This window comes from Lipophrys pholis, assembly GCF_963383615.2.
Source record: "Lipophrys pholis genome assembly, chromosome: 5".
Lineage (NCBI taxonomy): Eukaryota > Metazoa > Chordata > Actinopteri > Blenniiformes > Blenniidae > Lipophrys > Lipophrys pholis.
Window position 1 is genome coordinate 11,473,788 of NC_137628.1, and position 24,019 is coordinate 11,497,806.

General features: G+C 42.3%; 1 protein-coding gene across 1 annotated transcript in view; it reads left to right on the forward strand.

The window, feature by feature from the left end:
• Positions 1–7,488: 7,488 nt before the first annotated feature.
• LOC308109857 (uncharacterized protein) overlaps positions 7,489–24,019 on the forward strand; it is a 37,584-nt gene continuing 21,053 nt past the window's right edge. The window contains exons 1-6 of the mRNA XM_080463668.1: positions 7,489–7,781; positions 8,447–8,512; positions 17,016–17,093; positions 17,175–17,239; positions 17,775–17,891; positions 19,426–20,224. Of these exons, the coding sequence (XP_080319794.1) occupies positions 17,231–17,239; positions 17,775–17,891; positions 19,426–20,224 (925 nt within the window). The 5' untranslated portion in view covers positions 7,489–7,781; positions 8,447–8,512; positions 17,016–17,093; positions 17,175–17,230. The remainder of the gene's footprint in view (positions 7,782–8,446; positions 8,513–17,015; positions 17,094–17,174; positions 17,240–17,774; positions 17,892–19,425; positions 20,225–24,019) is intronic.

Consider the following 24,019-nt stretch of genomic DNA (forward strand, 5'->3'; position numbering starts at 1 on the left):
TAGATGTTAGTATTTAGATGCACACTGTGGCCTTGATCTCACTTGATTTGTTGCGCTATTGAGAATGACAAAGTTTATCTGTAGTTCTCCGCTTGTTGGCGAAGGAGTGGTGTAGTGGTTAGTCCTCTCATCTAAGACTGAGAATGTCATGGTTTCAAATACAGGCCACTCGCAAAGCTCCAGGAAGTCTCGTTTCCTCACTCACAAAAAGATGTCTTCAAGGTTAGCTGGAATGTCTCGCTGCGTTTGGAGAATTTCCAGGTTTCCAGCTCTATTGACGAGAACCATGTAAGCAAAGGGACGTCCAATTTCACATAAATGTTGACGATGGCAAAAGATAAACAATGTCATCTTCCAAAAAAAATCAACAAGCGTGACATCTTTACCTCCCTCCCTGATGTCTCTAGATACACCTTTGTGTAGATGTTGAATGACTGTTTGAAGAAGAATCTGTCTGCAGAGGCATAGCAGTCCAGCTAGTTACTGTAGATAACTTTGATTTGTTCACTGGATTGGATATGAACCGAGGTACAAATGTGCGTCTGTGCTGGAACACTGCCGTCCAAAACTTCCACAGTAAGTGCTCCAAATAAGTGTACCAGAGTGTGCAACAGAGCATTTGGAACATTTGGTTCTCCAAGTGTGGAGTGAATCGTCTTCCAATCCCAAGGTTGGAGGGTCGATCCCCTTTCTCTCCCTGTCTTCTGTTTGTGTCCAAGGGTTCTTGGGCAAGACACTGGACCCCAATCCATCCCAGCAAAATGTGGCCACCTTACAAGGCAGCTGTCGCCATTGGTGTGTGTCAGAATGCACTATTTCAGTAAAATCCAACCACCTTTTACTGGTGAAAATCCCACTGCAGTAATCTCTCAGACATTGCACTCGGCTCAGCTCACAGCTTTGTTGTGGAAGTTATGAAAGTTGCATTATGTAATAAGCATGAAACAAAGTTGTAAGCCGGGCATACAGAATAGAGGTATTTCATACAAATGTGTTTGTTAAATCCACTTTAAGTGTGTGTTGAATCCAGGTCACTGTAATTTAAATGTGAGATTTTGTTGAAGAGTACTGGGCAAATAGGTGCTAAATCCCTACACTGGAGTTAATCCACAAATCAGACATACAATGCTGACACTGTGTGGCCATTAAACGCCTCAGTCTGCAGATAATAACAAGCTTTCCATACTAAAAATAGGACACTACAGCTGAGAGGAGATCAGGCTGTAGGTATGTTGGACGGTCAGGGATCGGGGACCGATACACATACTAGTATCGTGGTGGCTGCTCTGATATTGCTCGGAGTACTCGTACATCTGAAATATCCCCAATACAACACGGCGAGTATCACGTGACATCATCCATCGGCAACGTCAGCAGCAGGTAGAAGAGAGCACGAGCGATGTCTGCAGTTTGGAGATTCTTTAATATCAATGAGAATGACAAAAGTAAGACAGACTGTGAATTAAATTTTGACAAAATATCAAGAGGAAGAGAAGGATGGTGCAAACAACACCAGCAACTAAATCACAAGCAACTTAATCAGCAGGAACAGTCTCAGAAAAAAAATGCGCTCACGTTGACAGGGATTGGTAAGGATAAAGGTTAATGCATGCGCTGCACCCATTGGCTGAATCAGACTACGCTAGTTGTTAGTAAAATATAAATATTAATAATATTCAGACGTAAAAAAATCAAAATAAACCACTTTTTAAATAAAATCTGAATTCCTTGGGACACTGTGGCCATGCCGGGGGTAGCTACGGCATCACCAAGCCCTGGCGCCGCCGATGCAGGAGAATTTTATCCAGATCCACCAGAAGGGGTGCAAAGCATCCTCCTTAAAAGTGGTATAGGTGTATCACTAAAAAAATTTCAATTGTAAGCTATGTTTAGACATTTTTAATTTTCTGTGCTGGTAAAAATTCACACATGCAAAGATATTTGTCAGGAGCAAAACTTACTAATAATAAGGCATTTTATTGTAGGATGTCAGTAATCAGAGTGGATAAAATATGTAAAATATTTAGGAATTTTGGACAATACATGACATGAAATGTGTGACATTTTGTAAACATCTAGTCATTTATTATTTTAAAAGCTGGTGACGTTGTAAAGAAAAGGTTATTTTCCAGTTTCCAAGGGTATCTGAGAGAGTGTTATATGAATGGTTAATCCTTTTTGTGAAAAACAAACAGTTATGAACACTTCCAGATTGTTTTTATTTCTGTAAAATTATACAGTAATTATGAGTTGGAAAAAAATCACTGAACACATAACTTTCATCCCATATATTAACATTGTAAATGAAGGTAAAAAGTAGGTTTGAAATACTCTAACAATAGCTAGTAATATCAGTATTGTTCAAATGTTCCATTTTTATGCATTTCACTGAGTTCTGTCTAAAATGTCAAACATGTATTATAATTGATTGGCACTTCCCACCAAATACAGCATTACTAAAGTATCTTTCAAGGATCATGGAGCTGAGCTAAATGTCCTTTTTTTTCGTAAATCAACATATCACCCTGAAATAGATGACACCTTGTGATTTGAAGATGTGCCAACTTTTTTGTAATATGGCTTTAAAAACGATGGCTGACTTTGGCAACAAGTGCAATGTCATACACACAGGTAAAACTGTTGCAGAGCTGTAGTTATGAGTCAATGAAACAGTTGGGGAAACTTCTATATGTCCCATAAAAACAACATTTAGCAATGTTTATGCATACTTCAAGAACAAAACTTTTGTTCTTTTAATGTACCTCGAATAGACTGTTCTCAGAAACATTCCACACTCAGGAACACTCAGCTTGACTGCATTCAGACCCCATTTACACGACAACATTTCAAGTGAAAATGCTTCACTTTTGCGTTTTAGTTTTTTTTTTTGATTCAGAAAAGTTTAGCGTTTACACAGCAACGATTTGAAAACAATACCAATTTACATGGCAAGGGCAGAAAAGCTGATGACAATATAACTATCATTAAGAGCCTCTAATGAGGGCTGTTTGATTTTGTAATGAAACCACACAAACACACGCAGAGAAAAATACATTATACAAATGAACAACAGAGAGCACACAGAGATTTGTATGGACAGATGACCAAGATCATTACGGACGACTCCCGACTGTAAAACTACCAAGTCCCAGGAGAGTGTGGACTGGCAGTCAGGACACTCTGGAGGCAAACATTGTTCTTAGTGTCAATAAGCGTTCCTCCCATCGACGCCGAGGCAGAGCCTTAGAGTTTTCAAAAAGTTGTGCTTTCCCTCATTTCTAAGAATACGGAGTTGGAGCGTTGTCCTAGATTTCCACCTTGGGAGTTGTTTTTAAAGCTGTATTTTCAGTGGCTCTGAGCACCATTGTCATGTAAATAGACACCCAAAAGGCAACGGAAGTTTTACATTCTCATTTGAAAATGTCCAATGTTGAACTTTCCCACGAGAGATCACACTGAGGCCCAAGACTTTACCTGCTTCCAGGTTGTCGAAATCATGTCAATGGACAAGCACAATGAGACATGTCCCAGAATGTGGCTGCACAGTGTATCTCAAAGTTATCCTTATCGTCATATCAACATGCACAATGTGCTTATCATAAAAGACTGAAATTATACTCCCGTGCACTTTGCATAAATATTGTGCATGTCAACATATTTGTCCGATCCCGTGGAGCCCGGGGTACGCACACATACTACGTGAACATCGTCTGCATAAGAGTTTCTCCAGCCGACCTGGGAAACTAACTACGGCACTGGACTGTACACAGCATCTTAAGGCAGGTGGAGCAACATTCTTTGTTTTTTGTTTTTTTAAGCTAAATAAGAATATGAGAACAACACCATTTGCAGCTTGTTCACTTTGAACAGTTTCCATACCTTAGCATGCCATTAGATAAGTCATTTTACAAACCAATGAACAAAAAGTTCTTATCTTTTCACCACAATCTCTTACAAATTACACAGACATTTAAATGGGCAGAAAAAAAAGATTTTCTTTTTTTTCTGCAATAATCACACTTAAACAAGCAGATAAATCCTGGAGGGACAGACATTGTAGTGCTGGATTATGAATAATACTCTATTTAATCCAAAATATTCATTTATACATCTCAGCAACGGAGAAATTAATAGCGCCACAGCTCTGCCACCTCGCCATGGAAACTGATTGATGAGTAAACGCTCTGTGAAATCTTTTAGGCGTTTTGAATAAAGCGGCAGTGCTTTATTTGTGGATGATTAACCAACAGTCATTTTTAAAACATAATTATCTTCTGCACACATGAAATAATGGTGTGTAATAATTCTGCGAAGCAGAACGAGAATACTTGTTCCCGCCGCGCCTTGGCCTACATTTTGGTTTAATACCATATTAATGGACATTATTTAAGGGCAAACATTCGCACAGTGGCAAACAGCCTACAGGAGGCCACAAATGGGCTTTAACTGTCAGATAAAAACTCCACAGCTTATCCTCTGTAATATTCATAAAACGTGCCTTGATGTGCTCGCGCACAATGACAACCTACTTTCCACTGAGACAACATTAAGATTTAACAATCTTTATGCAAGCAGCTATACCAGCTTGACCTATATAACGCTGGATTTCTTTATTGTAGCACAGGAGCAGCTGGGAGCTCGGTACGTTCAACCTGTCTGGGATTAAGAGGATTAAATATGAATTTTGGATTTTTGAAATAACAAAAAGTTACCCGGCACTCTTGAAATACACGACAAAGAACATGATGATGCTGACAAATTGACCCCCCCCCCCCCCCCCCAACTGTTTTTATCAGTTGTTTATATAAGCTTTCTGTGTCATTATTATTGATTCATGAATGTGATAAATGTGCATAGAGAGATATATGCTATGCTACGCGCTCCAGATGGTCGCACACCTGTTTGCTCATTAAATACTGCATTAAGAAAAAAACTCACCTTTCAAGCTCGGTCAAAATGTAAATACAAAGCTAATCAGCTGATTTGTTTTATAATTAACGATACAAATGTTCACACTGCTCCAGATTGGATTTAAATTTGTAAGTCTCCCCATTTTTTTTGGGGGGGGGGGGGGGGGGGGGGCTGCAGGGGGTGGAGCTTCAGCAGAAGGAGCGCATTGAAACTGTATGTTTTGGCTTTGTTATTTAAAATTAACATCTGGGATTACCTTCAGGGTGAATATCTGAAGTATTCTTTGAAATAAACCAATACTTGTTGTAAAGTTGACAAATGTTTTCTCAGCTCATTCAGTTTAGATTTAGAAATCTTCAGGGGGCGGAGCTTGACCCCTGACCAAGAGGTCACTGGGCCTGGTTGGGGTCAGTCAAACTATGTGTACATATAAATATCAATAAAACAACACACAGCAGTCAGTATTCCTTTCAAAAGACTTGAATACAAAAATAGACATTATTTCAAACTTGTCCAACAGAAAAGACGTCCATGTAAATTATTATAATGATAAAATAACTAATAAAATTCACATATTTTGGTTTGATACCAAGAAACTGGAGTCTAAGTGGAATATACGATGTCCACCGTGTCTTACATGATGCGATCAGTCTTTGAAATAAACCAAAAGGTTTTTTTGTTTTTGCTCATTAGTCAATGTAAATGGAATGTAAAGCTCTCTATTTATTTGATTGTTTGAATAAAATGTTTTAGATGAAAACTTATTCCGGAGTGTGATGAGTTCAGGAGAGCTCGTGTCATTTTACATTTAAATATTAGAACGTAAAGAGAGCAAAACAGTTTGTTCAACATTTCATTAAAGTTTATTAGGTTTACTAAAAACATTTTTTTTTTTTAAGTCAATTTGATTAAATATATCTTGCTGTATATTTATTCATTAAGTGATTAGAGATTTCAGGTCCTCTCCCGGTTCTCTGTGGTTGTTCCTAACGCGTTGCTGATCTGGTTTTGATCCCAGACAACAAGCCGAGGCAGCTTCTCCCCGTTAGATAAGGGGGAGGCTCCAGCGGCGGCGCGCGGACCCCTGCGCAGGCCCGTGGCTCGGCAGCCCGGGTCCTCCTGGTGTCCTTACAGACGGGTCGCGTGACCCCGCCCCTGTGACGCGGCCGTGTCGTACGAAAACATCGGATCCGTTTTCAGTCAAGCTGGAAGTCCTCTACGTGCCCTCCAAATAAAGGTGGGTGGATTTTCAAAGTAAAAAAAATATTCGGTTGAACCATTTCAACCGAATGAACGTGAAAATATATTTTCATTTTAACTGGATGTGAAATGCACATCTGAGGCGAGTGTGCTCAGTTGGTGGAGTGGTCGACTCTCAATCAGGGGGTTGCAGGTTCGATTCCCCAGCTCCTCCTGTTCACATGTCAAAGTGTTCATGAGCAAGGCACTGAACGCCAAACTGCTCTGAATGGGTGGACAGAGTGCCTTGCATGTCAGCCTCCTCCACTGGTGTGTGAGTGTGTGTGTGGTGGATGTTATTAACATGAAACGCGCTTTATAGCAAAGTGAAATCCATTTATCATTGACTTCAGTTTGATGGATGATGTTTGTCCAAATTTTAAATGTAAGTTCTAAACTTGGGGCAGCTGTGGCTGGTAGAGTGGTCATCCTTCAATAGGAAGGTTGTAGGTTTGATCCCCAATCATCACTGTCCATATGCCGAAGTGTCCTTGAGCAAAAACACTGAACCTCAAGCTGCTCCCTGTGGATGGATAGAGCGCCTTCCGGAATGTGACAGCCATGTCCATTAGTTTCTTTTCAAGAATTTCCCCAGGGATTAATAAAGTATTTCTCTTCTCTTCTCTTCTCTTCTCTTCTCTTCTCTTCTCTTCTCTTCTCTTCTCTTCTCTTCTCTTCTCTTCTCTTCTCTTCTCTTCTCTTCTCTTCTATTTTATTCTATTCTATTCTAAATTAAAGTAGATTATGAAGAGAAAGGTGTCACTATTAAGCAGAGGTGTTCTTTGGAACTAACTATGTTTGGATTGTCAGATTGAGTAAAGCTCCTCACTATTATATTGTGAAAGGCCCGACCGGAAGTATGCCGTCCTAATCTCTCGCACTGACTCGCGCTTCGGGATTATTGGTAAACTCAGATGAACTCATTCCTCCGCCGAGGACCGCGAGTGTTTTCATAGCTGACACACTTCCCATTTCTAGCAGGTCAGTCACACACAGAAACATACACTCAGACACACACACATACACTCACTCACTCACTCACACTGCTGCTTCTGTCGCTTTTTGTTTACACGGGAACAACAACAACAAAACAAAAACAACAGCAGCGCTGATACGCAAAGAGGAACTCCACTCCTCTCTGTAAATGCCCCGAGAAGTTTCTTAATAAAAAAAGCATTAGAGTGTGTGTGTGTGTGTGTGTTTGTGTGTGTGTGTGTGTGTGGTGGGGGGGTGTTGTTGCCCCCCCTTCATATCCAAAACAGAAGGCTCGTTACACCAAAGGAGGAGGAGGAGGAGGAGGAGGAGGGCTGTTAAACTGTCCTACAACCATCTTTTTCTCCGCCACTCGGCGCAGAAAGCTGCAAACTAACTTCCTGCATGTGTGTCGCGGGTCTCGCGGTGGGTTTGTTTAACGGGGACGGGAGCGCGCCGTGCGCCGCCCTCGTGCACCTCCGCCGCAACCGCCGCTGTCAGTGCGCTCTCCTCGCGCTCTCCTCCCGCGCGGCGCTTCGCGGATGGTGCGGAGGGAGGAACATCATCCGGAAAGGCCAAGGCCGACATTTTCCCCCCGGTCCGGTTCGGACCGGAGGCGCCTCCACTCGGTGAGGGGACATCCGAGGACACGCGCTGAGGTATTAAAAAATAAAGCAGAAGAAGAAAAAACTCGCGAATAAACATTTTAACGCACTGAGAGGTCACTTTCAGAAAACAACCCAACACCAACAGGAGGGATTTTTTTGGCTTTGTTTGATCCTTTTTGCGATTAAAAACGGCTCCTTTCACGTGGATTTCATCCTTATCAAACAAATACGCACAATTATTTAAATCCAACTACGCTTTTTATTCAATAATTCCCCAATTTTATACAAATTTAGTCCCTTAATCCAGTTTCTCCTCTTCTCTCACGCACGATCCGATTTATTTATAATGGTTTTATAAACGTGTTTTCGTGCGTACGAGCCACCATTTTCGATTACATTTTTTTTATTTTTTATTTCCAAGCCTGGTGGAAGTAAATGTAAGTTGTCCACATCCGCAGCAGCACCTGCAGGTGGAAAACAAGCAGACAAAGTTATCCCTTCATTTATTCCACACAACTTTAATGTTTAACAGGAAGATTGTTTTTAAAAAAAAGAAAAGAAAAGAAAGAAAGTGCGAAGAAGATTCATGCGTTTCTATCTGCAGAGAGAGAAGGGGGGTGGGGGATCCACACGATCAGAGTCCGTATTAACAATTAATGTTGGACATCCGGTGGCAGTGCCAGCTGCGCCCCATTTTTATTGTTGTCTGTGCGCAGAGAGGATCCCTGTTGTCTCGGCTGGAGACTCCGGAGGAGCGCGGCGCTGGATGCATGGTGTTTTCGGTAGGAATCGCAGCTTTTATTTATTTGTGTGTGTGTGTGTGTGTGTGTGTTTTGTGAAAGTGCAGGGAGATTGAGAGTGTGTGTGGACTGCGAGGCTGGCTGGATGTGTTTGAGCGCGGTGCCATGCGGGACACGCTGCTGGCTGCCACCATGGCACCTTCCTTTTCCCTTCGCGGTGCTCCGGCTCTCCGCCGCTGCTGGATCCAGCTGTGCGGCCAGCGGCGGCGGCAGGAGTAGCACGTCCTCCTCTCACGTCCTCCTTCACGTCCTCCCTCGCGGCTCCGCGGCTGGTTCGGAGGCTACCTTCCAGAGGATGTTGTGGATGCGCTCCGGAGGCGAAGGGGCGGCTGATCGGGGCCATCTGAGCTCCAAGGACACGCAGAGGCGGGGGCGCATCCAGGTCGTTTTTGGCTGTTTCATACCAAATATCCCACTCTTTCCTGTTTTTTTCTACTATGTGTTATGTTTTAATTAATTTAGGAGCTCAGCTTTGTCCGCTCCAGTTCTTCTTCTTCTTCTTCTTTTTCTCTCTTTTTTTTTTTTTTTTTTTTTTTTTTGGAGGGGGGGAGCTATAATTGGCTTCCCAGACAGCCTCTCCTCCTCCTGCTGCTCCCCCGCCTCCTGCTCCTTGTTTTCGGCCACACTCCCCTGCCATCACGGCCTCTCTCTCCTCCATCCCTTCCTCCATCATCCCTCCATCTTTTTTTTTTTTTTTTTTTTTTTCTGATCAGACCTGCAGCTGCTGGAGGTTCATTGTCTGGTCACTTTGCTCCGAATGGTCAGATTAACACTGCCGGATTAACACTCTCGCATGTGTTTGGCACATTTTGTAGATGAGATTAAGTACTGTAAAGTTGCAATGCTTTTATTTTGAAATAACTTAAAGCAAGTTTTAAATTGCACTCCACTGGACAAAACAATCTTCTTTGCTTTATATTTGTTCTTAAAATGCCATATTTAGGCTGAATTGTACTATTTTAACCACAGTCATACTTTTTAGATTTCATCACAGATTGGAAAAACAACAAAATCTTTGAATCAATCATTTTCAAGCAAAGATAAAAACAACCTTGACTTCCCCACAAATCCCAGTTAGGATCTTCTACATGTTTTAAATGAAAGTAACCAAGGACTTGTAAACAAACAAACACTGTAAAACATAGTGTGCCATTAAAGAAACGGACTGACTTTTGTTTCATCGTTTCATTCAGTCCAGCTTCATCACCAGGGGCAACTGGTCATTAGGGGCAGGTGGCGCTGAGCCCCACCTGGTGTTATCAGAAAGGACTGCATGCAATGTATGTGATTAATTCTTCAACATTATTCACAATATTTTCTTGTCTGTGAATATAATGTCCTCCTAATTTGCACAAAATTAGTGTGTGAGGACTGAACTTCCTGGTCATGAGTGGGGCTCGCCCCTCTCTCACCATGCAGTGTGTATTGCGTGCAATGGAGTGCAAGTGCGCATGCTCAGACTGTGGCAACGTTTATTCAGATCACAAGATTTTTAACTCTGGTGGGGCTTCTGCTTCACAGAACCGGAGCGAGTCGCCACAAATACCAGCGTGTTAACAGCTAAAGCTAACAAACAGTTAAGAATCAAAATTAATTAGGTCGCGTATTTACTGAAGTACGAGTTTGCAACTCTTACTTTAAAGGAGAAACTAAAGGTAACTGGTGCACTAAGTGATGTGATGATCAAGACATACGGATATCATGTGTTTGTCATAATGTGGCTAAGAAGTTGTGCACCCACTTTATTTTGGCATTCTGTGGTGTCACATGACCTAAAATTAAATGTTGCCCCAACAAGTATTTACATGTAGAAACTGTTCATCACAGTAAATATCAAGAAACAAACACGAGACATCACATTTTTTAAAGATTGAAAGTTTGTGTCAATGCTACAATGTTTTTTATACACACTAATAAAAAGATGCTCGACGATGGAACCAGTGTGTAAACTAATGATTAAGTTACATAAATAATATGATTTGCATGTAATTTCAATTTTGTTTTAAGATTTTGAAGGGGATTTAAAGCTGATGTTATCCTGCTACATCTAACATCAGCATGACCCGGGCTTGTTTCACTTCTGTTAGAAGTATTTTTGGAGGGATATTTTCAAGTGAAAACTCAAAACTTTGATGTGTTCTGGGCGTCCGTTTACACGACAACGGTGCTCGGAGTCACTAAAAATAGAACTTTTTGAAAGTGGCTCCCAAGGGGAAACATATTAAAAACGCTCCGACTCCTCAGTGAAAACAGAGGAAAGCACAATGTTTGTTGAATGCTGCTGCGGCGCATGCTCACCACGGCTGTAGTGAATAGTTCGTCTGCACGAGTAGATGGACAACGACAACAATGTTCCCTCCAGAGTGCCTTGACTCCCCGTCCATAATCTCCGGGGACTTGGTACTTTTATAGTTGAGAGTCACCGTAATAACAATCCAACTTCGTGGTTTACCACTGGTAATGTTTATAGCATATTGTTTGACATGATATTATCATTTGTAGTTATATAGATTGGCATCACTGTACATTTGAACCAGTGTGAGCATTTACATTTTAAGAGTTAATAGAAATTACTACTTTTAATATTATTATAATTATATCGAAAGTGAATCTTTTCCCGAATTTGTGGCGCCCCCCGGAGGCCACGCCACCCTGTGCATTTGGCTATTTTGCTTCATGGGCCACCAGCTAAGTAATAATCAAACCAGTTTTCTTTCTTTGACTGCATTGCTTTGAATTAATCTTGATCAGTCACGATTAACATTATATAATGTAAGTTTTTTTTTAGAGCACTGAAAAATTGTTTATCACAGATGAATGAATGAATGAATTGTTTATTTCTGGTCATGGTTCAAGACAGAAAACGGCAACAAATACTGTTCACATTAACTGACCAAGGAAAGTACCAGGCTGACTTATTCATGCCAATCCTATAAATTCTGTGAAGAATTTCGAATGTGTGCAACTCGCAAACAAAAACCCCCAAACAACAAAACCAACAACAAACGTAGGACCAATCCAAGAAATATCTAAAGAACATAAGATAAAAAACCATCATTAATGATATTCCTTTTCTCTCATCCTCAGTCTGAACTGTAACCATTAATTACTTTGTATTTTACTGCTTTTTTAATCTACTACATTTAAATTCATCACTGAGAGTTTAACCCCCAGAACAGAAGCACATCTATATTGTACATGTGTTCGTTCTCAAATTATATTTGCCTTCTGTCACCTGCAAACACTGTTGAATACAAACAGAAAGTTTAAAGTTTAATCTGTCTTTTGCAGTACATATGCTGCAAATGTTGATCGATCGATCGATCAACGTGCAGCCTGTTAGAGCTTTGAAGAAACATTTGAATCGTGACAGAGTCGAACGTGAAAAGCTTTTGAGATTCTGTTTGTGTCAAACCAAATTAAATAATAAAACCCGGTAAAGCCCAGTTGTCGTTTACACGACAACGAGTGAAAACACAAAATATTAGTTGCGCTTTGATTGTCTGTTCAAACCACAACTTGCTCGGAGTCCCCTAAAAATGCAACTTTTTGAAAACATTTCTGGGTAAATGGTGCAAACGCTGAGAGCGTGACATCGTTTTCCAAACGTTGTCATGTTAACGTGAAACTTCTCATAACAAAAACGCCAAAACCATGCCTTTTCACTTGAAACGCTATCGTGTAAACGGGGCCTGATATCTAGGTGCCGGACTCACCCTGGAGGCCCTGTGGCACCGTTTTTGTGCAGATTGTTGTGGACACTTTGCCCTCGGTTGCATAACAAGCTGTTGCGAGTGTATGGGCTCATTTTTTTAGTTTGCATTTTTTATGCCCACACAGTGAGCAGGATAATTGGTCGACTGCATTAATAATACACTAATAGACGAGTCAGCCGCCGCAGGTGGACATACGTATTAGTATTGTGAGGCTGGAAAGACGTCAGAAGGTCTTCTGTGGTCAGAAAAAAAAGAGGAAGTAAGTTTAGTGAGGCACCAGCTGAACCGTAACCTCCCCGCTCTGCGGATGCTCTCCTATACGTCGTCACTGTGTCTGTTACATAAGCCCGGCTGCTGCTGCTGGGGTCTGCTTGTTTACAGAGGTCTAAACGGATCGGCGGCTGAACGTGAAGCCGCTGTGTGTTGACCCGTGGCGGTTTACGATAATCTTTTTTTATTTTTTTTGCTTTTGCTTTCCGTGTTGCCATACAGTGAACTCTGCCTGTCAGGGTGTATTTCTTTACAAGCAGCAGAGGGAGACCTTTGGACCGTCTCCTGCGATGAACCGCACATAATGATTGTCGTGTTGCTGTTGCAGGGGAAGGGCACGCCTCGGTCCCGTATCGGGCGGCGTGCGACCCAACTCAAATAGAAATCTGTGAGGTTCATGGTCTCACTGTGTAAATTTACCTTGTACAGCAAATACAGCAAATGCCTGGACGGACGCTGTGCTCACACAGAGCAGATTAAAGGAAATGGCAAACGGAGCGTCTCAGAGGTGAACAAGTGCGTGTTCGTAGTCTGACTGTTAGCGTGGACGTAGCTTCTACTAAAAGTCTGATTTATCACAATAGCCTGTATTTATTTATTTATTCAAATGTATTGGTTTCAATGCTGACCTCCACCGTCTTTAACCTTCAGGTGAACTCTTTGTGTGTCGAACGCGCTCAACTTCACAACAAACGTGTGGATATTTTCTGGGGAGGGGAAATTATCGTTCCACCGGTTAACTCATCCACTTGAAAAACTGCGTGTGTGTCTGACAAGTGTTTGTGTACACACCATGTTGGTAGCTGGCTTGCTCCGTGTGCCAAATACCAGTTTTCCGTGTGGCGTGCCAAGGCGGTGTCATAACCGCCCAGCCGATCCTTATTTCCTCATTCTTGCGCGCCTGAGGTCAATCCGCAGAGAACATATCATGGCATTGTTCTCCAGTGGCTGAGCTATTGGGGGGCGGGGGTCTCTGTGTGCTGCTCTGTTTGGCTTTTCCACAGGTATTGAACACTACATCTGCATTATGTCTGCACTGTGTGTGTGCGCGCGTGTGTGTGAATCCGTGTTAATGTTGCTCGGTGTTTCATCATGTCGCCATCTCTGGCCTCCGCTCGTCTCCTCGCCGAGTCGGTGTTTCGGTTAAAGCGATAGCAGCCGGATCGGCCCGGCAGGCAAAACCAACTGGCCGGACACGGTAGCGAGGTGTAAGAGAAAAGCCGGGTTTGTTTTATTCATAGAAAAAAAGATCAAACCCGACAATAAATCATCCTAAGAAGGCAGCTCGTGTGTGTATTCCCTCCCTCTGTGCCACAGAGCTTCATTGTTGCTTAAACATAATTAAAAACACATCACTCGGCTGCACTCTGTGACATTTTCTTCATTATTGTAAATGCGCTCTGTAGTTAATTTTGTCTTGCGCTGCATGTATCACTGACTGAAAATAGTCCCACATCAAATACAAACACTTCCTCTCATTTGACTCACAAAAAAAACCCCACAGCAGCATTAATATTACTAGCAGAATCCTCTGTCGGGATGTCTGCCTTCTCATTGGACGAAATAATGAACAACACCTTTCTCCTCCGAGCCTGCTTTTCTAATAAGCAACAAACGCCACTCGGCGAAAAAAATGACCCCACGAACACCCCCCCCCCCCCCCCCCCCCCCCCTTCCTCCTCCTCTTGGCAGCTGTGATACAGTTACATTGACTCAGCGAAGCTCTCTCACCTCACGTAGTTTCCATTCAGCTAACGTTCAGCACCCCCCCCCCCCCCCCCCCCCCTCCGTTCTCCGCGCTCCACACTGTGATGGAGGAAAACTGAATTATTCGGCGAGTTTGAACATGTGGAGTAAAAGAGGCTCTCGGCGTGTGGAAAGACCCCTGACCCAGTGCGTTTCAGGTTTAGGTCCCGTTAACACAACGTTTTCAAGTAAACACACAAAATCTTCCGTTGTGTTTTGGGTGTTCGCAAACACGACAATGGTGCTCGGAGCCACTGAAAACGCAACTTTGTGAAAAACGCTCTGACTCCCTTTACGTAGAATCAGGAAAACGCAATTTTTCAAAAATGCCCCAACTACATTTCCATGGAAGCGCAACTTTGTGGAAATGCTGTGACTCCGTCTCCATGGAAATGGGAAAATGCAACTTTCTGCAAGCTGCTACTGCGCATGAGCACCACGGCTGTAGTAAATGGTTCTTCTGCACATGCTCAGCAGATGGACAATAACAACAAGGGCGGCCTCCAAAGTGTTCATGTCTTCCCGTCTATATTTTTTCCTGGGACTTGGTAGTTTTATAGTTGACAGTCTCCGTAATAACAGTCCAACTTGGTCGTCTGTCGATACGAATGTCTGTGTACTCCCATTGTTAATGTTTAGAATGGATTGTTCTCTGTGAGTGTGGGGTTTCATTACAGAAGCAACTAACAGGGCCAATTAAATGCCCAAAATGTTAACTACAGTGTTTTCAGTGTTTCTGCTGTTTCCGTGTAAACAAACATCATTTTCAAAACGTTACAGTGCAAATGTGAAACTATTGTGAAACCAAAATGCAAAAACCAATGCATTTTCACTAGAAATGCCTTAATTGCACATTTTCTATAATAACAAATAAAACTGGATGAATCTGTGGGTGTGTTGTTGTTGAGGTGTGGTCATTGGAGGTGTATTGCTATTGTTGCTAAAAACCAGCTTATTTTAGATTTCAGCTTTGAAGTATCTTTTTGTTCTTGACTTGTTCTCAAGTCCGTTTACTAACAAGAGTAGCATCTGTAATAATGAGGTTAATAATAATGGTCAGAAACATGAATTTAAGGAACACACACCTTCTCATGCCGTCACATTGACGAATTGATATTCCAACACAAAACTTGCTCACACAGGGGCGGAGCTAAACTAAAGGAAGAACAGTGAGGAAGCTCTGCCCGACATGTCTGTACGTTTAATGAAGTGAAATTGACTGCTGTCAGTTTATATTGTCGGATGAATTTATATTTTATAATCTCACAAAGTTACGCATTAACAAAGCCAGCAATTTTCAGCAGCATTCCTATCTGGCCTTTGGCTGCAGCAACCATGTTGGTTTTGGTCTGGTTGATTTATTTGAATTCTTCATATTTTTGGAGAATTATTGTCTGCTCCTCCATTACGTAAGATGCTCTGCAGGGTTTCTCCATGTTGTTGCTCCACGATGGGCCAGACGCTGCAAGCCCCTCCCCTTTATTGTGAACGCGCACTGATCAAGATGGGAAAAGCCTGGGTTAAATGATCAAGTTGATAACCTGCTTATCGGGGATTGTGAATGTCTGGGTTTGTCAATCCCGATAACGGGGAGATAACCTGGGCATGTTGATCCCAACTTGGTAGTGCAGACCTATGGTTTCAGACTGATGGTGATTTAGACTTTAAATATTTTGACATTATGTTTTCTCATTGTAATTCTTTAATGTCCCGGAATGGTTGTTTTATGTCAGTTTGTATCTCTTTATATTTTTTAAAATTTGTTCTGCATCACATTGTGGACATTTTGTGTCTCTTTGTGGTTGTTTTGTACCCTGTTGTGGACATTTTGCATCTTTTCATTGTTGTTGAAATGTCTTTTTGTGTTTTTTGCATCGATATGATTGTTTTTTATTGCCATATATTATAATAGATGCATATTGAACATTTCTGTAGAATACAAATATTTGCTGTATATTTATGCTGATGCATACAAACTTTTCCTCTCTGTGGGGATTCATTCTGTGTTTTGTAACGTTGTTTCATAACTGTTTGTGGCGATTTTGTATCCTTGTATTGATTTTAAAACTCTGTACCTGTGTTATGCCTGTTCAGTAATCTGAGGAATGTTTACTTTTAGTTGTCGTCTGTTTTGTTCCATCCTCGCTCATCTGTCCAGCTTGTTCTTGCTTCATTTCATCCTGTTCGGAAAGCGTTATTCTCCAAATGCCACCCGATTACATCTTCCACACAATAGAAAAGCGCACCTTCATGAAAGCTTTTGCATTCGCTGCTTTAAATGCCGTCGGCAGGACGCTTTCAGGATGTGATGTGTCCTACATTTGTGGCGGCTTCAACATCGTTTCATGTCAAATAAGCGGATGTATTAATAGAAGGCATATTTAACAATAGCCCCCGTGGCCCAGCAGACTATAAAGAAGCTCCTTAATGTTTCACTTCACTAAAGTCGGAGTGTGAGAGAAGACATGGCACAATAAACGGGGAACGCGTGGCTGAAATCCACGGTTCGCTGGTGCGAAGCATTTGCCCTCCTTTAAAGAAATGTTGCGTTTGTGACCCGCGTTTCATTCCGCTGTCGTCTCCTCTTATCGTCCAAACTCAACAACTTGCACTGCGATAACAAGAGTGCTTCGTAAGAGCCAGACTGTGACAATGTGCACATTATTCTTGAACGTAGCAGGTCTTTATACGTCTGTCAGCTTTATGGTTTTGTTTACGTTCCTGCTTTGATGGTTTTCTCTTCTCCAATTCAGGCTGAGAGAACGATCTCCGCAGGACCGCGACATGTGAAGAGCGCTTGACCTCTTGACCCCGTCAGCAGTCTAGCTTCGGTAAGAAACATTTTCACTTCCTCTTCCTTTCAGTTTCTGATCTTTCTGTATTTATTCTGGGTTGTTTTTCTTTTGCTGCAGCAGAACTCGGTGAACTTCACGTTGTGACCACGACCTGACACCTTCCTGCCTCGGGCATGCCTCAGGTGAAGGAGGAACACACACACACACACACACACACACACACACACACACACACACACACACACACACACACACACACACACACACACACACACACACACACACACACACACAGATATAATGAGTGAAGGGCACATCAGGAGGTGATGTGTGTCTGTCTTTGTCCTTGTGTGTGTGTGTGTCTGTTCGTGTCTGTGTCCTTGTGTAAGTGTATCTGTCTTTCTCCTTGCGTGTGTTTTTCTGTTTGCACGTGTGTTTCTCATTTTGTGTGCATGTTTGTCTCTATCCGTGTGTGTGTGTGTGTGTGTGTGTGTGTGTGTGTGTGTGTGTGTGTGGTCCTTGACATATTTTAGAGTGTTTTGGTGTGTTTTAGGCTATTTTGTTGTATTTCAGTATGTTTTATGGTCAGCCAAGGTGGTTTATTGAGTGTAGTAGTTTTTGCTGAAGGAGTCTACAAGGAACGAATGGAAGTCAAAGTATTGTTCCTATAGAGCATGAAAACATAATGTGTGTGTGTGTGTGTGTGTGTATTTACAGCCGGGTATGAATGGGATGGAGCCTGCGTTCGGCGAGGCCTACGGGGGGCACCGGGGTCTGCTGAGCCCCTACCCTCTGGCCATGTCGCCACAGGGGGGCAGGACGGAGTACGACCAGGTGAGAGCACACACCCTGAAATGGCTCCCCCTGGTGGTTGTTCCCACATTGACCCCGCCCCTGTATAGTTACTCTACCAGAATCCACACAGGAAAAATGAAAATACTTAGGACCCAGTTTTAGTTGTTGATGTATATCTCTAAAATGTTGTCAATACTTTTCTGAAGAAAACTCATCATTACACAAAAATACAGTTCAAACACATGTTTCCAGCATTTAGATTTTGCGGAATATGCCCGTGTTTGTTGACGACTTAGCACCACAGAAACTTCCGATCTTTCCCGAGGCATTGGGTGCTCACGATTCTGTTTGTACACTCGATCTCGTGAGATCTCGATTCAACTGGAATAGCGATCGCCGATCATTTTCACAACATTTAGGACTATTCTCGTGACTTGAAGACTCTTTCTTCGACAAAGTCTGTTTTGTTTTTTTTTCGGACTGAATTGATCAAATGTTGATATCTTTGCTGGAGCTGCCGCGACACCATCTTTGATATCCAAGAGACCCATGTGCGCAGCTTTTCCAAGATGACGTCAGTTAGCGAAACAGTTGATGGCTACAAATTCCGGTTTGTTTGCAAACATAGAATAAAATAGAATAGTCCTTTATTGTCACTCTGGAGCATTGTTAAAACACAGTGTTAGCAGCAGTGAAATGTTGGTGGGCTCGATTTGGGCAACTGTGGGTTGGGAATGAGTGGTAACGGTCTTTTTTTCATGCAGTGGTTTATTCTCTGTGCAGAAGTGATACATTTTATGGGAAGTATATTTTACAATTTCTTTCTGGTAGAGTAACTTTAATATCAGTACTTCAACCAGTCACAAAGGTTTAATTAGGAGTTTTGTGTTGCAGAAATAGTTTTAAATACCTGCATTCAATAAATTTGCCCGTTATATAGTCCACATTAACATGCTATCATGTTATATTCCTTTATTGGTATTTCATTATTTAGATAAGAAGTTCTGAAGTTTTTTTTATGATAATGCGCTAATTGTCACGCCTTACTTTGTCTCCCGGGGTCGAGTTTTTTCAGGTGTCACTGAATCAATTAACAGGTCAATGACGAAAAGCAGTGATATTTTTCTGTGAGTAAGACAGATTTTAGCACACTGCCAGGTGCAAAGTCAGGTTGCACTGCTGAGGTGTTGAGAGGTTTTGTGTGTGATAAACTAAGGCCTCGTTTACGGGACATTTTCAAGTGAAAACAGTCAGCATCCGTTGCATTTTGTGTGTCCGTTTACGCGACAGTGGCGCTCAGAGCCTCAGAGCCTGAAAATGCTACTTTTTGAAAAGGTTAAAGTTTTTAAAATCTTATTTCATCTCAGTGGAAAATGATGCGTTTTCACTTGAAACGTTGCTGTGTAAACGGGGCCTAAATTAAAAAAAAAAAAAAATGTGCACAATTCATGAACAGATTTTTTTTCATCATGTTGAGGGTAGGAATACTATGGTGAAGAGCTTGTTGTACTAGAAAAGGCTGCTGGTCATGAGAGTCCACGTGCACCTATCAGTACCTCTGTCCCTTTTCCAGAGCGTGCTCCTGATGCTGGGCTCCCCAGCATCGCCACGGAAACGGCCCTTTGAGTTGCTAAGCGACCTGGTGGATGACGGAGGCCTGGGCGAGGACCTGCACCCGGAGCGCTGGGACGTGTCCTCGCTGGACGAGATGGCTCGTTACACCAAGCTGGGCCTCGGGGTGGGCGGGGAGCTGCTGGCCTGCTCCGAGGAGGCCGTCCTGATGGGCCGCTGGGGGAGGAGCCGGGAGGAGCAGGAGGAGGAGGAGGAGAGGAGGAAGAGGAGCAGGCACGCCGCATCTCCCCCCGTCACCCTGGAAGTTCAAGAGGTCGCCGCAGGGAAGGAGCAGCAGCGCATCTCTGTTGCCACGACAACGGGGAGGGAGTTGTGTGTTGCAGGAAGAGCGACAGGAGGGGGGGAGGGACAGGATGGAGGGATGGCTGGGGAACGCACGGTGGAGGTGTATCAGGTGGCGCAGGAGGAGGAGGAGGTGGTGGCGGCGGCAGCAGCAGGGCAGGCTCTGGAGCACTGCAGTGAGGAGCACAACTACTCCCTGAGCAAAGGGGGGGAGCCGGGCGCCGCACCAGGACACAACTTCAGGACCGAGGAGGCGCAGGAGGCGGAGACGGGGCAGGACGGCCCGGACAGCGAGGAAGTCCAGGGCAGTACGGAGCTGGAGCTGGACGAAGAGGATGGGGAGCAAGAGGAGGACGATGAGGACGAAGAGGAGGAGGAGGAGGAGGAGGAGGAAGAGGAGGAGGAGGAGGAGACGGCAGCAGAAGCTGAACTTTCGAGCTCTTCAGAAACTGAATGTGGTGAGTTTTGGTTTCATCTTGTCTGAAGCGTAAAGATTTCACATCATGGTTATCACTGTCGTCCCAGCTGCAAAACAACAATCACTATTTTGAACTGGTGCGCCGAGTTTAGCGCTTCAATTTCAATGTAAATTAATTAATTTAACCACAAATTATTAACCGCAAAACCTAATGCATTAACTTTGACACTGGTACACTGAACATTCTTCAGTGCACCTGAAGAAGTTCCGATCACAGTGACTATGATGTTCAGTGGGTTCAGTGTCATATCTTTATGGCCCAATTTACACAACCTTTCAGGTGAAAACGCATTGCTTTTGAGTTTTTGTTTCAGAAAAGTGCACTGCAACATTTGAAAATGATGTTAAAATACTAAAAACAACGTAGTTATATATGCCAGGCCATGGGTTGGTGCTGTGTTTGTTTTTGTAATGAAACCCCACACACATGCAGCAGAGAACAATACGCTATAAACATTAACAATGACAGTACACGGACATTCGTATGGTCAGCCCAAGTTGGATTGTTATTGTGGTGAGTGTTAAATATAAAACTACCAAGTCCCAGGAGAATGTGGACCAGGAGTCATGACACTCTCGAGGCAAACATTGTTATTGTCCATCGACTGAGCATGTGTGGAAGAACTATATACTATGGCTCTGGTGCGCATGTGCAGTAGCAGTATTTATTATTTTTTTTATTGCGTTTTCCCTGATTTCCATGGAGACTGACTGGAAGCGTTTTTAAAAAGTGGTTTTCAATTACTCTGAGCATCATTGCCATAAAAATGGACACCTAAAACACAGCAAACGTTTTGCGTTGTCACTTGGAGACGTTGTCACTTGGAGACGTTGTCATGTAAACTGAGCCAAACATTGTGAGGAAAATGTGAAGTTTGGGGGATGTTCACCAGTGGAAAACTGTCATATCAGCGCATTGTGTCAAGAAGGACATTGAACATAAAACACGCAGATCCACATGATCCACTGAACGTCCCATCTGAACAGAAATTAAACCACATGTTGTGAATCGCTGTTATACAACATTCTGTAAATAGACGTGATTGCTGGACCGGTGTTCACGCAGCCTCGGGGGGGGCTCATGCTCCGAGATACCATCTGTAACAGGTTCAGGGGGAAGGGGGCGGGCTTGTAGTTGAACATGTTAAATAGAGTATGAAAGTTGGTGCAGATTGTAAAACAGCCATCACAGATGAGCGGGATTTGTTTTTAAAGCCACTTCAAAAGCAGCACAGACTGCAGCGTTCAGCTGGTGGCTCATTAAAAAACGCCTCTCCTGCCTCGTTGTGTCTCCACACCTCACTTATCTCTCTTATCTCTTTATTCACAAACACAGAACAAGACAATAACTCGATCCATTAAACCGGCAGCCTTTGTGATAATACTTAAACATTTGAACTACTTGTTGTTTGCTGCAGCCTAACGTGAGTTTGGGCTTCTTTCGTGCAACAGCTGAGCTGATTATTTTTTATCTTTTGGATTACTTGTTGAGCCAAACAAAGAGATTTTTAAAGCAGGTACACAGCACTTTTCATGAACGCTTCGAGCACTCTTGTGATAAATATCTGACCTCACTGATTACTCTTGATTACTCTGCATGTTTAACTGCTGAGTTTGTCCAAATACAAATGCAGAATACAAAGTCGCATGGTATATAAAATGGTATTGTTGCCCATTATGAATCATTTTCTTGTTCAGTAACTCAGTAGGCAGCTGGGGCTGGGATGGTTTCAGCAAGTGGTCTCTTATCAATGGGATTGTTGCAGGTTTGATTCCCCACCTCCAACTTTTCAAGTGTCCTGTTTAGTAATTTCTAGCTACTGTGCATTTCCCAATGATTAGAGCAGGTTTGTCTGTACTACTATTATATTTTCATTTTCAATTATTTAAATTTCTTTTCCTTTTTTCTTATGTTTCTTAATGTTGCTTTCTTTTCCATTTTTTTTTTCTGAAAAAAAGATATACTTCAAATTTTTATCATTTTAGTTTGAAAATTTTTCCATCATTATTGTTATTATTTAATTTTCGGTGTCGTAGTACAGGCCCCTGTTCTGGCTGTTTTAGAAAGTTTTACCTTATTTATCTGTTTTATCCTGGAAATTAGACCTTTTTGAAAGTCAGTGTGGAATGCAAAAAAAATTTGAATTAAAATAAAGAATTCTCTGAAAGCTTCGGGCCACCTTAACGCGTGCCCGGGTATTTGAAAAAGCTGATATTTCTCAGTATTTACACATAAACGCTGCTACGAGTCACCACAAACAATGATTCCTGAAAACTCCGGCTCCAGTGGAGATCTGGATAAACTCCGTATATCCGGTTGCATCTAAAGGAGGCTTAGGCGGATATTTACGTCACAATTCGTGACGTCCTGTTTTTTTCCAGGATTCTGATTGGCTATCATGGTTTCATGCTTCTCGTTACACTGCCCCCTACAGGTTTGGCTGCTCATTGTAGCTCTGAACCGGGTGTATACGCGGGTCCGTGTCAATCAAGATTTTTTTGTAAACGTAGAGGAGGAAATATCAGTTTTTGTGAAAACCCAGGTATGTGTAAACGTGGCCTCAGGGAGCCACTCCAGAGGCCACTACTGAAGAACCAGCTGTGGGTTCAGCTGCGGCAGGTTGCAGAACTCTGGTTTAAGTAATGCCACATTTGCGATCTGGTTGTTCACCGTACGAGATTCCGCGCTCCGACTCCATCATTGTGTAATCGGGGAAAACACAACTTTCTGACTATGCTCAGGGTAAAGCTCTGTGTAGACAGCGGCCATAGTAAATAGTTCTTCTGCACATGCTCAGTAGATGGCAAATAAGAACAATGTTTGCCTCCAGAGTGTCATGACCCAGTCCATATTCTCCTGGGACTTGGTAGTTTTATAGGTGACAGTAATGGCAATCCAATTTCCTCATCTGTTCAATGTTCATATGACTGTCTGTGTACTCCCACTGTTAAACATAGCGATTCTGCCACTTCCCCGTAAACAGACCTTTTCTGAATCGAAAACACGATGTTAAATTGTTGTTATGTAAATTGAGCGTCTTCTAAACATGAGTCACAATATGCATTCTGCATCTGACCAGGTTACACCTGAGATCATATTTGCACCGTGTGTGAGGCTTTTAATCAGGATATATGATTACTAAGTATTTTCACTCTGTGGCATATTTAATAACCACTGATAATAATAAATACTACTAATAAAAATGTGGCCATCGTGGAACACAGAATCTTGTGTGATTGTTGCTCGTGAGCAGAAATAATTGGCTCCATCATCTAAAAATATTTCTGTAATCTGTCTGTGACTCGACGAGTAATTACATCCCTAAGATGTGCAAAAATATGCACGATGGTGATAAATGATGGAGCTAATAATACCTAATATTTGCACAAGATGTACTTGCACTTGCTCGGGATTGAAGCTTTTTCTGAGTAATATGTTTAAGAAAAAAATTTGGATTTACACCAGGGAAGAGAGACGTTCCTTGACTTGTGGAATTTTTTCCACTGATAATTAAGTTTATCACAAAAATATACTCTTTGAAGTACATCTTATCAAATCCCTTCACTGGAGATAAAAAAAAAATCAAAACTTCAGCTTCCACGTTATTATGACCTTCTAATACAATATCATCTCACGTAAACATATTGAAATTATTAACTAATCATCTTGTACATTTTCATTAGATGCTTATTAATTATTCTTATATTCAAATTATGTGGGTATGTAATGAAAATGATCAAGTTCAAGATATGAAGAATAGTTGCTGATTTGAGA